Source organism: Hypanus sabinus, chromosome 1, assembly GCF_030144855.1.
Source record: "Hypanus sabinus isolate sHypSab1 chromosome 1, sHypSab1.hap1, whole genome shotgun sequence".
Taxonomy (NCBI): Eukaryota; Metazoa; Chordata; class Chondrichthyes; order Myliobatiformes; family Dasyatidae; genus Hypanus; species Hypanus sabinus.
The window spans coordinates 99,512,230-99,527,420 of record NC_082706.1 but is presented as its reverse complement, the minus strand read 5'-3'; the positions used below and the strand labels follow the sequence as shown (position 1 = coordinate 99,527,420).

The window sequence follows — 15,191 nt, the reverse complement described above, 5'->3', positions numbered from 1 at the left end:
AATAAGTATGTTCTTGGCTGCAAAATAAAATTTCAAATCTAGCTGTGAAGTGCCCAAATCCATACTAAAATAGGATTAATGTGCTGACTGCAGTATGTCTGCTTATGTCTGTGAGAAATTTCCCTTTTGTTTATACATGCATGCAGTTTGTTTGTTGTAGACTGCATCCAGCATTCATTAAAATTAGTGATAGTAAAGTATGGTTGGCATCCGTCTGTCTCGAAGGACAATGGGTGATGATGATGGTGATCATCATCACAAGCCTGGGCGGAAGGTATGAGATGCCCAGTTGTCAAGATCCCCCTCTTGGCCTCAAGGGAAAGCTTATGAAGCAATACGTTTGGCACCAGCTTGGCTGCAGGAGCTGCTGGAAGGATGTTCAGTGGCATCCAGCCACCTTCAGGGCTCCACTCCAGATTTGCTGTGTGGATTTATTCCTGTATCCTTTGTCTCTCCTGAGGCTAACCACTAGGCAGTGTGACTGTTTGCCCATAGCTGGGGATCTGGTTCACGAGCACCAGGATGTGTCTACATACCAGTGGGCCTGTATGCTGCCTGTACAGGGGCCAGACCTCCTCCTCGTCCTCTGTAATTCAGCCCGAGTCTAAAAGGATTTCAGTTTCCATATGTCGCCAGTGAGGAGGCACTACGAGAGGCTTGCTGTTGGAGAGGCTATGTACTGGCAAGGAGAGGCTTGCACATTCAACTCTCCTTTTCTCAAGACTGTTAGCCAGTAGTGGAAGCTGAAGGAGCAACAAGCACACTAGAGGTATCACAACAACCATTTTGACACCTAGTGAAATAAAACAATAGAAATAAACTGGTAGAAACAGTTACTCAGAAAAATAACAATATTATGGAATCTGAGGGGGAAATTTTTTTTTGAAAAGAGTTGATATCTCAAATGAACTGCATAGGAACTGGTAGGATCAGGTTCAAAGATTCTTTTATTATCAAAGTATACAAATTCTGAAGTTCTACTTCTCTGGGAAGCCATGAAATCAAGAAAGAAACGAAAGACAACACTCGCATCAACCCCCAAATTCCCCCACCCTGCACAAAAAAAGGAACAAAAATGGAACAGGCACATTAACCTTCGAATCCTTCCTCCTGCACAAAAAATGAACAAAACAGAGGGTGCACATTGACCCCCAAATCTCCACCCCTCCCCTCACGGCACAAAAAAGGTGAGAAAGATTGGGTGAAAAACATAGAATACAAAAAACAACTGTAAGACTGAAAAAGAAGTCTACAATCCCAAGTCCACATCCAAAACACAGAAAACATGGGTAACATTCTCCGTGGACAGCAGCAGGCTTACACCTGTCCAGCAGCATAGCAGAACAATCCTCAGCGATCATGAAGCTGGCAGCCGGTGCTCACCTTCCGTATTCATCTCAATGTTTCAATCTCCCTCAACGCTTTAATCGGCGAACAATGGAAGCTTTCGTCATCAAAGTGGAGTCAAGCATTGGCTTACACCCTGTCCCACAGCCTGTCCCCCCTTAAGGTTTGTGCAAAGTCCTCTCGGAGACTGCTGAGTACTGAAGCACACAAGCAATATCCAAACTCCCGCATCCGCCTCGATGTTTTATTCTTTCTCATAGCTTTAATCAATTAACAATGGAAGCTTTAACTGGTGAAATGGAGTCGATAATTGGCTTGCCCCCTACAGCTGTCCCGTGGCCTGGCCACTTTGAAATTCGCATATGCTGCCTCTGCTGCCTGGAAAGCGCTGAGACACCCAAGTGATCTCCAAACAGCAAATCGGACTCCAACAGTTCCAGAATCACATCCAAGATGAACAACAAATGTAAAAGACAGAAAAGAAGTGAAATATATGGTTTCATGATCTATCCAGAAGATGTCAGTACAGTCATTCATTTGAATTGGCAAGGCATCGGAGGATATGACTATAATACAGGCAAATGAAATTAGTATACATGTGCAAAAAGGTCAGCATGGATGTGGCCTGTTTCTGAGCTGAGCTTCTAAGCTGTAGATTTAATATCACTGACACATGTGAAATTTGTTGTTTTGCAGCAGCGGTACTTTGCAGTACATTATTAAAACTATAGATTACTATAAGAATTATATATAAAGATTAAACAGGTAATGTATAAAGAGAGCAAAAACATAGATAATGTACATGGGTTCATTGTTAATTCAGAAAACTGATGGGTGAGGAGAAGAAACTGTTCAGAAAAATTGAGTGTCCTCAGTCTCCTGCAATGATACCTTAATGATAGCAATGGGAAGAAGGCAAGTCCTGAATGATAGGGGTCCTTAATGATCGATGCCGCCTTTTTGTCCTCGATGCTGAGAATGGTAGTGCCCATGATGGAGCTGGCTGGGTTTACAGTGTTGTGCAGTTTTTCCCCCCAATCCTTTTTATAGTAGTCTCTCCGTATTAGACAGTGATGCAACCAGTTTGAATGCTCTCCACGGTATATCTATAGTAATTTGCAGGGGTCTTTGGTGACATAACAAGTTTCCTCAAACTGCTAATGATATATAGCTTCTGTCATGCCTTCTTTGTAATTGCTTCAATATATTGGGCCCATGATAGACCTTCAAAGACGTTGACACTCAGGAACTTGAAGTTTTTCACCCTGACTCACTGACTCAATTATTATTGACCCTAATTGGATTTTGTTTTGGGACAGTATAACTCTTGCTTACTATCCCAAGTTTCAGGTGTTTAACCCATAGCCCAAAATCAATAACATGAATAAAAGATTTAGAGTTGTAATGTACAAGAAAGCACTGAGAAGGTTTTGGTTGCAGGCAAATAAGGTAGTGAAGGGGTTAAAAATGGCAAATAGTGTATTAGAATGCAGCTTGTATTTTTCCTGATTTCACAAAGTGCCATCAGTTGGGTTTGTCACCATTGGGTTTGCCCCACCCCACCATCCCTCATTGAAGTGTTTGACTGTCCTTTAGACTGGTTCATAGCTTAGCTACCTGCCAGCCTTCTGTTGGTGGGCTCATTCTCTCACTGTGAAAAAGCCCCAGTTCAATGAAACCACTCCCTCCAACCCCTGGATGATCCCATAAATCCTGTTGGGGAAAACAGCTGTGGGGTAGCTGCAAAATCTGGATTATTGTTTGTATCAGATGATGACAGGACAAATACTATCCTTAAACTAATTCAGTCTGAGAATGATAGAAGGCTGTAGCTGGCATTAGGTGGAAGGGCCAGGAATGAATTGTATCTTTCCCCGTCAACCCTATTTGCTAATGTGTAGAATTATGTCCCGAGCACAGGAAAGAAGGATCTTTAACATGCATTTGAAGCTAACAGGGAGTTTAAGCCAGCCAGTCAGTCCAGGGTTTTGAACAGCATTACCAAATAAGTGTCAGAGTTTTAATAGAACTCTATTGTTGTTTTCGATGAGCAGAATGCTCCTGTGCAGCATCTTCCCTCTTTTTTATTCTTCTATAAAGAAGAGGGTTGTTCCAGTGTAGTACCTTGTGTTCAGTGGTCATTGGGAGTAAATTATTTATTTAAATGTCAGCTTTTTAATTTTTTTTGCTGAAACTGCTTTCTTTATTCACACGCAGGTGAAGGATGGGGACCAGCCAGCTTATCAGTGTGAGGAATGTAGCTGTGTGTTTCGAAAACTGGGCAGCCTTAATGCACACATCAACAGAATGCACTCAGATGGATCAGAATCCTCACGAGTAATAAGTGACACTGTGCACAGTGTACCGGTAATTAAATTTGTTTTATCTTGCATTCATTAATTGCCCTTATAAGAAGGTTATTTCTCAAGTTAGGCCAGATTTGCACATTCCACTTGTATAAATATCTACACTGCCATGGTTATGCATAACTATCCAAACCATTGCAGTGGATCAGTGTAATTTGTCATGTATTGTGGACAATTTGTGTAACAAAGTACTTCTCTCCACTAATTGTCTACCATCTTTGTTCACCCTCTTGCATGACCATACCACCCCCTATCTCTCATAGTATGACAAAATAATTTGGTACATTGTTTCAATTTCAACATAATTTCCTTTGCGCCTTTGCCCAAGTCAGTAAAATTAATGAAAAGAAAGCAACTTCTAGGAGTGAAAACTACTCAAATTCACATCTATAAAAACCCAAAGGGTAGCAGTTAGTGTTGCTACCTCACAGCTCTAAGGACCTTTGGTTAGTCCTTATCCTGGGCACAGAATCTGCATGTTCGCTCCATGATGGCAATGTGGCTACTTCAGTTGCTCAGCTTTCCTCCTGCAGCCCAAGAACATTTGGTAGACTAATTACTAACTGTAAACTCAGTGTAGATTAATGAAAGAAAGAATCATGGGGAGTTGATTGGCATGTGTGAAAGAGATGAAGTTGTATTGATACCGAGAAATAAAAGGGGGGAGGGTGAAGGACAAATGGGATTGCTCCCCTGGGATCCAACATAGACCCAGTGGACAGAATGGTCTGCTGTTCTGTCATTTTAAGATTTACACAAAGCTTTCCGACCCCTCGAGACATCTGACCAAGTAGTTGTTTGTAATCTCGTTTGATTTAACATCCTACATGAAAAACCCACTTTATCTGCCACATTTCCATTACCTAGAATTGTGTCTGTCTCTGACATGATTTCCATTAAATAGAATAATTGCCGAATCATTCTGTGTTCACCTATACAAATGTGTAGACAGTAATGTAGGTTGGCCTACATTATGAATTAGTCTCCATTGTGCAGTCAGTTTCTGATAATTTGACAAATGTTCTTCAGTTTTATTGAAAGAAGATTATGTCAGGATATTTAGTTCTGGTATTTGTGCATGCATGCAAACTGCAGGCAACTGCAATTCATCAGTGAGACAAAACTGTTACATATAACTTAAATGTATTGAGATTGAGGGTAATGATATTTATAAAATGTCCACATTTTTTACATTGCAGGTGTATAAATATAGGCATATCTTATGCAATATATCATCCTGTGGTCATTGATTTATAGCAACTAAGTCAAATTCCACCACCAGGTGTTCTGCGTAATACTCTAAATCATTGCAAAGTTATTACCTTTAAGCAATGCTTTCTCTTATCTGTGGCAGTAATAACTATAGCAAGGAGTCTTATGCTTTAGAGAACAATGCCATACTACAGTAATGGCTCCTTTAGGAACATGGAGTTGGCCTCAAAGCACTGGATTTTCCAGTAGTTTTGCATGGATAATTTGGTGTTTCATTTGCTAGCGTTTTATGACATAAATAATCTGTAAAAGTTTTGAAATTACTACACACGTACAGAAATCCTAAATTTGCTGATCAAGTCCCACTGGCAAGTTCTGCTGCTGAACTTGCCGTACAGTGCAAATTGGTGCATTAGCTTATACACTCCTGCATTTTTTTCCTTATCTACTTATTCGCATCTATAGCTCATCTATTTTGGTCTTGAAGAGCAAAATGCCTTCAAGCCTATGCACAATGCCAGTAAGTGCAGAGAAAAATAAGGTTGTTTTAAGTGACTTACATGAGATCATAGAAAGTGAAGTCCTGTCTCAGCTAATAAAACTCTAGAGCCAGACAACATATATCCTAGGGTACTTGAAAGGTTTGTGATTATATATACAAATCCCTAACATGTATTTTTCAAAAGTCAGTGAAAACTGGTGAAATTCCCAAGGACTGGAAATAGGCTACTGTCCTGGTACATGAGAAAGGTGACGACTCTGACCCTGGCAACTATAGACCAGTAAGTTTAACGTGTAACATAGGTAAGAGAATGGAAGCATTAATAACGAATGACATGAGGGAAAAATAGCTGATCATGGATTCAGAAAGGGAAAATCATGTTTTACTAATATGCTGGAGTTCTATGAAAAGGCAACTAAAATTTATGATAACAATAGAATGGTTGATATCATTTACTTGGAGTTCCAGAAGACTTTTGACAAAGTACCCCACAAGAGGTTAATAATCCAATTACCAGAGGTGGGGATTCAGAGTAAGATGTGCAAGTGGGTGCAGAATTGGCTCAAAAACAGAGGATAATTTTCACACCTAGAAGATAATAGAAGTGGGTTTCTGCAGAGATCCATTTTGGTGCCGCTGCAGTTTTAAAACTTACGTTAATGATTTGGATAAACATATAATAAATAATCTAATGAAGTTTGCAGATGACACAAAATTTGGGGGATGGGGAGTCAATGAGGGAAGTCAAAAGAGAATGGCCAGACTGGTTCAAGCTGACAGGAAGGTGGCAGTATCTTAAAATAACCATGCATTACAACAGTGGTGTGCAGAAAATACCATCCAGGCAGTAAAAAGTTGTGGACAGATAAATGGCAGATGAAATTTAATGTAAGTAAATAAAAAATATTACATGTAGGATGTAGAAATATTAGATGTAGATATACAATGGGGGTCTTGAGTTAGAAACTGCACTGTATGATAATGATTCGGGTGTCCTGGTAGACTCACTGCACAGAAGTAATTAGGGAGGCTAATAGAAAGTTGGTCTACATAATGCATTCAGTGGAGTTCAAGTCTACAGACTTTCCCTTTAAGCTGTATAATGAGTTTGTGAGGCCACACCATGAGTACTCTGTACAGTTTTGATCTCCCTATTTTATGAGGGATGTGAAGGCAATGGAGAGAGTTTAGAGAAGAGTGACCAGACTCATTCCAGGTCTGTAGGATATGAGCTATGAAGAAAGATTGAAAGAATTAAATCTTTTTAGCCTAAGTAGATGTAGAATGAGAGGAGACATAGTAGAAATGTTTAAAATCATTAAGGGTCTAAGTAAAGTGTATGCCAGTTGCTACTTCAGAATTAATCCATCACCAAGGACATGGGACCATAGGTGGAGACTTATTAAAAAGAGATTTCAGACTAACATCAGGAAGCATTACTTTACACAACAAGTAATATGGACACGTGGAACAAACTAGCTATTTTGCAGTTGAGAATAGTACCTTAGAGACTTTTCAATTTAAACTCTATAATTATTTCAACACACTATGTGAATAGGAATTTAGCAAGCTTTGTCCGATTGATGGCCTGTCCTTATCAAAAACTTTCTAATGTTCTAATTCCAAATTCTAGCCACATGTTGTACAAAGATAGATTTTTCTCGTGGCACAATTAACTCCTGTTTCTTTCAGTTTATACTTTAGATAGACCACAACTGAGGCGATTTGTGCACTTTTGATCTCCATGTTACAGGAAGGATGTGATTGTTTGTGGGACTTCAGAGAAGCTACTTGGAGATGTTGCCTGAAATGAGCAATGAATGGAAACAAGTTAGGTCGGCTTTGTCTTCCTTGGTTTAGAAAAGGCTGTGGGTACGAGTTTAAAAAAAACTTATGAGGGACAAGCACTCAGTGGCCACTTTTTTAGGTACACCTATACACCTCGTTAATGCAAATACCTAATCAACAATCATGTGGCAGCAACCAGTTATGTGGCAGTATAATACCATGCAGGCATTCAAGGAGTTCAGTTGTTGTTCAGACCAAACATCATAATGGAAAAGAAATGTGATCTAAGTGACTTTGACTGTTAGTGCTAGGTGGGGTGGTTTGAGTATCTCAGAAAATGCTGAGGAATTTCATGCCCACCAGCCCCTAGAGTTTACAGAGTATGGTGCATGCAAAAAAAGCAAAACATTTTCTTGAGCAGCCGTTTTGTAGATGAAAACATCTGTTAATGAGGGGAATCAAAGGAGAATGGCCAGACTGGTTCAAGCTGACAGGAAGGCAGCAGTATGTTAAATAACCACACGTTACAACAGTGGTGTGCAGAAGAGCATCTCTGAATGTACATGTCGAACCTTGAGGTGGATGGGCTACAGTAGCAGAAGACCATGAACGTTCACTTAGTGGCCACTTTATTAGGTACAGGAGGTAATAAATTGGCCACTGAGTGTAGTGCGGATAGTGGAACAATGCTTGTAGCAGAAATGCCTTTAAACACAGATCATAGAGTTAAGGCAAGAGGTGGAAGATTGTTGAGGGGATGTGAAGAGAATGTGAGATGGTGCAGGTAGGTACTCTTATCACTTTTAAGTATTTGGATAAGCACCTGAAATGCCACAGCACAAAAGGCTAGATAGTACCTGTATAAACAGGTACTCATTGGTCAGCAGAGGCATAGCAAGCAGGAGTTTCGGTTTCCATGCTGTTTCACTTTATACTTATGACTCTTCCAGGGTAATATTCACCAGAGGCTTTGTGCTAAAATGGTTCAGAGTTATTTTTAAGAAAAAATTGATTGTTAATCCTGAATGTGTACTCAGCTTACACAAATTGCCATTTATAAAGGAAACAGTCCAAACCCCTCTAGTCTATCCTTGTACATGTAGTCCCTCACCTCAGGTATTAGGATCCTTTCTAATGCCATTCCATCTTTTCTACTTATAGAATTGCAGCTGAGACCAGACCACTTTTTTTGTGAAAACACCTAATTTTAGTAACCAGTGTGAATTACTGACTGGATTTCATTCACTCATAGCAGGCAGTTGCAACATCGCCTGTAACGTCAGTCGGGGGTCAACAAGGAGCACAAGCAGTGACTGATGTTATTCAACAGCTCCTGGAGCTGTCGGAGCAGGTGACTGGAGATGGACCTCCATCTCAGCAGCCAGTGCAGCAGATCACCTTAGAGGGCAGTATTAATCAGGACATCTTGCAAGTGAGTTCTCCATCTCTGTTTCAACTGTAGAAATAATTTTGCAATGCCATAGCAGCTACCAAAATCTTTGATCTCACAGGCAAGTAACAATGACAAAGTCATGCAAATGAATTGCTGGCATAAAGTAGTATGTTGGTTTCCTAGAATACTTTGTATGGAAGCTAATAACAGAATAGTTACCCAATTTAAAAATAAATGTTTGAATGTAGTGGTTCACATTTTATTATGCGCCCTCTTTGTTACAGCTATCAATTCCCTTTGAAATTCTTAATGAGCTGCAATTAAAAAGGAAACAAAATTTTGGTTGCATTATTTTCAGTTATTGTCATCTTATATTTTGAACTGAACATTTTTTTTTCAACTTTATGTAATTGGATGAGATAGTTTTAGTCTTTGCCAACTTTGAAATGTAATTTTATTTTTTTAAAAAAGCTTTAAATTCAATTACAGCAAGCCTTAGAAAACAGTGGGCTAACTACCATTCCCATTCAAGCCCATCAGTCAGAGGCTGGCCAACCAAGGGCTTTGTTATCCCGAAGTCAATCCCAGGATGTGCAGGGTGCACCACTTCAACAGACTCAGTCTTCTGCTCCACAGTCACACCAACAGCGCTTGGAAAAGTTGTCTGGCAAAGAAAATGTGGATGTAGTGAAAAAAATGATGCTCTATCCTGGTAAGTTTAAGATCCAAGAGATATGTCCCTTAAGTCCTTTGGTATTTTAGGGATGACTTGATATTCATACACGGTTTCCTAGAGTAAAGAGAAAACTGCACAGGTTGATAACAAATTGAGCCTTTGAATAAGCAACCAAAGACAACATGAAGAGACCTCTTGTGCTGTAATTTATTTATTTAGAGGTACAGCACAGTAACAGGCCTTCCCAATTGCATCCATGTGCCCAATTAACCTACTAACCCCTACATCTTCAGAATATATTGAGATCTGGGATATGTTGCTGAAAATGGTGGTGGAAGATTAAGTAATAATTTTCAAAAGGTGATCAGGTAAATGCTTGAAGAGGGAAAAACACTATATGGTAATTGGGGAAAAAATAGGGGTCTGCCAAGAAACTGGCACCAATACAGATTGAAAGGACTTCCTACTATGATATGATTTTATAATGTGGAGAATAATGTTCAAATCTTTTTGTCATTTAAAAAGCTTTGGTTGTGTGGCAAGTGAATATGATGTTTAGAATAAAATGTGAAGGATGAAAGCAACAAAGTAGAAACCAAATTGTGCATTAAGCCAAATGTTAAAAGGTGTATATTTATGATTATTTCTTTAAATGTAGTGCCATCTGCAAAATGAGTCATGTTATCAAAGCTCAAAGTAAATATTATCAAGTGTATATACCAGGGGTGGGCAAACTTTTTGACTTGTGGGCCACAAAGGGTTCTAAAATTTGACAGGGGGGCCGGACCAGGAGCAGATGGACGGAGTGTTTTGGTAATATACCTCATAAGAGAAAATAAAATATCATGGGATATGTAGAAATCATGTGCTTTAATTTCAGTTGAAAATGAACAAATGCATTACAACAAAATATCTGTCTTTGAAGTCCCAGGGTATTTAGCTATTTATTGAAATGACTTTTAAAACACTGAAAATTAAATTAATAAAATACAGCTTTTTTTAATAGTAGCAGTTATTATTTTAAAGCACTGAAAATTCTGTTATCCTTTAACATATTATCATCATCACTCTCCTTCTGACTGTCTTTATTTCAAAAACGGTAGGAGATGCAGGTCTACTTGTCCTGCTCCTTCTTACTCAATTGTCCCCTGTGCCAAAACTCAACAACGACCAGCACAAGGCCAGAACAGTGACAGCACGCCAGTATGCGGAGCGCGTTATTTGATCTGGAGCGCATTTTTTATTTTGAGAACGTATGTGCACCTGCGCACTACTCATGTCCATCACTTAACAGAAATGACATGTAACATGTAAGGCTTATTGAAAAAAATATTTTCAAATGCATTTTTTACATTACACAACGAAGAAACTTATTTTTAATTTCAGTGGGAACAGTGTTGTTGGTCTCCCTTTTTAGCCAGCGCATCAAAGTCTGGATTTAGTTTTGTTGTGGCGATTCTCAGGATGGATCTGAGGTGTTGGTCAGTTAACTTGGATCTGTGGCTGACTTTGTTGATGTTCAAGATGCTGAATGCCTGTTCACACAAATAGGTCAAGCCGAACAAAGAGTAAAGCGCAAATGTGGAGTAATATGCTGCACCTCAACAAAGGTCAATGTATATAGAGTGCGTCATCTATTGGGAAAACGCCAGAATTGCGGTGAAAAAACCTTAACAAGGTTTATTAATATAATTTCATCAAGTTCTGCGGGCCGGATTAAAAAGTTTAACGGGCCGCATATGGCCCGTAGTTTGCCCATGCCTGGTATATACACAACCCTGAGATTCATTTTCTTGTGGGCATTCTCATCAAGTCTACAGTTTAGTAACAGTAACAGAATCATATAACCATATAACAATTACAGCATGGAAACGGGCCATCTCGATCCTTCTAGTCCGTGCCAAACGCTTACTCTCATCTAGTCCCACTGGCCTGCACTCAGCCCATAACCCTCCATTCCTTTCCTGTCTATATACCTATCCAATTTTACTTTAAGTGACAATTCCAAACCTGCCTCTACCACTTCTACTGGAAGCTCTTTCCATATAGCTACCACTCTCTGAGTAAGGAAATTCCCCTTCGTGTTACCCTTAAACTTTTGTCCCCTAACTCTCAACTCATGCCCTCTTGTTTGAATCTCCCCGACTCTCAATGGAAAAAGCCTATCCATGTCAACTCTATCTATCCCCCTCATAATTTTAAATAACTCTATCAAGTCCCCCCTCAACCTTCTAAGCGCCAAAGAATAAAGACCTAACTTGTTCAACCTTTCCCTGTAACTTAGGTGCTGAAACCCAGGTAACCCAGATAATCAAAGTTTGCTCAACTAAGGCATTCAACCATCGTGTAGAAGACAACAAACTGTGTAACTATACATAAATAGCAATAAATTTGAGTACATGAAAGAACAAGTTAGGGTGCTTAAAGTGAGATCATTGGTTGTGGGAACACCTCAGTGGATGGGCAAGTGAGTGTAATTATCCTCTTCAAGAGCCTGTTAGTTGTGAGGTAGTAGCTACTCTTGAACCTGGTGGTGTGAGTCCTGAGGCGCTTGTGCGTTCTACCTGATTGCAGCAACGAGAAGAGAGTGATGGGCATCCCAGATGATGGATGCTGCTTTCCTATGACAGCATTTCATGTAAATGTGCTCAATGTTTGGGAGGGCTTTATCTGCGATGTGCTGAATTGAATCAACTACTTTTTGTAGGATTTTCTGTTCCAGGGCATTGGTGTTTCCATACCAGGCTGTGATTCAGCTAGTCGATATACTCTCCACTACAAATCAGTTTGCTGCCTTGAGGCAAATTAGGGTGAATAAATCTGTAGGGCCTGACAAGGTGTTCCACAGTGCAGAAATGCAGGTATTTTATTCTTGCAGATATTTAAAATGTCTTTAGCAATAGGTGAGGTTCCAGAAGAATGGTTGTTCTATTGTTTAAGAAGGATTCTAAAAATAAGCCAGGTAATTATAGGCCAGTGTGCCTAACAAAGTCTGTCAAAGCTTTAGACATCATGCTAAATCTCAGCAAACTCCTAAGGAAGTAGAGGTGCTATGCTGCCTTCTTCACAATTCCACTTATGTGCTGGGTCATGGACAGGTCCTGAAATAGTAGCACTTAGGAATTTAAAGTTGCTAACCCTTTGCACCTCTGATCCTCTGATGAGCACTGTCTCCTGGACCTCTCCTGAAGTCTTGAATCAGTTCCTTAGTCTTGCTGACATTGAGAGGGAGGTTGTTGTTACAACACCACTCAGCCAAATTTTCAATCCCTCTCCTGTATGCTAATTCATCACTACCTTTGATTCAACCCATAACAGTGGTATCATCAGCCAACTTGAACATGGCATTGGAGCTGTGCTTAGCCTCACTGTAATAAGTAGAAAGTGAGTTCTCCCCATGTGAGTTGTGCTATTTCTTTAATGCTTTTGAGTGGGTTATTCAAGGTAGCATAAATCCATACCCAATACTGTGCAAGTAATTACCCAATAAAGTAAAATTTGTCCACATTTTCTGGCAAATGAGTAATTACATGAATTTAATGTGAGCAATTATCAAACTTTATTCCTTTGAGGCCCCAGTTAAGAAGAAGGGGGAGGTGTATTGTAGGTATAGGCAGGAAGGAACAAATGAAGTACTTGAATATAAAAAATGTCAGAGAACACTTAAGGAAATCATGAGAGCTAAGAGAGGATATAAGGTTGCTCTGTCAGACAAGTTGAAGGAGAATCCTAATGGCTTTGACAGATATAATAAGAACAAAAGAATAGCAAGGGACAAAATTGGCCTTCTTGAAGATCAGTGTGGCCATCTATGCATGGAGTCGAAAGAGAAGAGGAGATCTTAAATGGATCTGTTTATTCAGGAGATGAACACAAGTGTTATACGAGTGAGGTCATGGACTATATATAGATTACAGAAGAGGCGATGTTTGCTGCCTTGAGGCAAATTAGGGAGAATAAATCTGTAGGGCCTGACAAGGTGTTCCACAGTGCAGAAATGCAGGTATTTTATTCTTGCAGATATTTAAAATGTCTTTAGCAACAGGTGAGGTTCCAGAAGAATGGTTGTTCTATTGTTTAAGAAGGATTCTAAAAATAAGCCAGGTAATTATAGGCCAGTGTGCCTAACATCAGTAGTGGGTACGTTATGAGAAGTTATTGCAAGATATTCTAAGGGAGCAGATATACAAGAACACACATGAGAAAATCTGTCGATGCTGAAAATCCAAGCAACACCTATAAAATGCTGGAGGAACTCAGCAGGCCAGGCAGCTAGCAATGGAAAAGAGTGAATACTTGATGTTTTGTGCTGAAATCCTTCATCAGGACTCATGAAGGGTCTAAGCCTGAAATGTCAACTGTTTACTCTTTCCTGTAGATGCTGCCTGGCCAGATATATAAGCAATTGGATGTTGTCTACATGGACTTTGATAAGGTCCTGCATGGAAGGTTGGAATTCAGGATGAGGTAGTAAATTGGGTTAAACATTCACTTTGTGGGAGAAACCAGAGAGTAATAGTAGATGGTTACGTCTCTGAATGAAGGCTTGTTACTAGTGGTGTTTTGTATGGATCACTGCTGGGTCCATTGTTGTTTGTCATATATATCAGCGACGTGGATGATGATGTAGTAAACTGGAGCAGCAAATTTGTGGTTCACACAAAGATTTGGGACACTGTGGATAACGAGAAAGGCTATCAAAGCTTGCAGTCGGGATGTGGATCAGCTGAAAAAAATGGGTTGAGAAATGGCAGATGGAGTTTAATGCAGATAAGTGTGAGATGTTGCACTTTGTGAAGACAAGCCAGAGTAGAACTTACATGGTGAATAGTAGGGCACTGAGGAGTGCATTAGAATAAAGGTATCTGAGGATAATTATTTGTTGGTGGCATCACAGGTAGATAGGGTCATCAAGAGCGCTTTTAGCGCATGGACCTTCTTGAGTCATAGTATTGAATACAGGGATTGGGATGTTATGTTGAAATTATATAAAACTTTGGTGAGGCCTTATTTATGGTATTGGGTGCAATTCTGGTCTTCTACCTACAGGAATGTTATCAGTAGGATTAAAAGAGTGCCGAGAAAGTTGCCTGGATTTGAGGACCTAAGCTATAGGGAAAGGTTGAATAGATTAGGACTTTATTCCTTGGAGCTTGGGGGAATGGTGGGGGGAGGGGGGAAGTTTTGATAAAAGTATACAAAATTGAGGGGTAGACAGTGCCTATAAAAAGTATTCACCCTTCCCATTGAATCACAATGGATTTAATTTGGCATCTTTTGATACTGATCAACTGAAAAAGATTTTTTCATGTCAAAGTAAAAACAAAGTGATCTAAATTAATTACAAATATAAAACACAAAATAATTGCTTACTTAGGTATTCACCTCCTTCAAGTCAGTATTTAATAGATGCACCTTTGGCAGCAATTACAGCCTTGAGTTTGTGTGGATAGGTCTCTATCAGCTTGGCACATCTGGGCACTGTAATTTTTACCCATTCTTTATAGACAATAGACAATAGGTGCAGAAGTAGACCATTCGGCCCCTCGAGTCTGCACCGCCATTCTGAGATCATGGCTGATCATTCACTATCAATACCCAGTCCCTGCCTTGTCCCCATATCCCTTGATTCCCCTATCCATCAGATATCTATCCAGCTCCTTCTTGAAAGCATCCAGAGAATTGGCCTCCACCGTCTTCCGAGGCAGTGCATTCCACACCTCCACAACTCTCTGGGAGAAGAAGCTCTTCCTCAACTCTGTTTTAAATAACTGACCTCTTATTCTCAATCCATGCCCTCTGGTACTGGACTCTCCCAACATCTGGAACATATTTCCTGCCTCAATCCTATCAAATCCTTTAATTATCTTAAACGTTTCAATCAGATCCCCTCTCAATCTCCTCAAT

At 39.8% G+C, this 15,191-nt stretch overlaps 1 protein-coding gene across 3 annotated transcripts in view; it reads left to right on the top strand.

Moving 5' to 3' along the window:
- Nucleotides 1-15,191, top strand: part of LOC132395723 (zinc finger protein 236-like) — a 159,522-nt gene that overhangs the window by 61,217 nt on the left and 83,114 nt on the right. For all 3 annotated transcript variants that reach the window (XM_059972688.1, XM_059972679.1, XM_059972696.1), the window contains 3 exons: nucleotides 3,565-3,714; nucleotides 8,468-8,647; nucleotides 9,098-9,320. In XM_059972688.1, coding sequence (XP_059828671.1) covers nucleotides 3,565-3,714; nucleotides 8,468-8,647; nucleotides 9,098-9,320 — 553 coding nt within the window. The remainder of the gene's footprint in view (nucleotides 1-3,564; nucleotides 3,715-8,467; nucleotides 8,648-9,097; nucleotides 9,321-15,191) is intronic.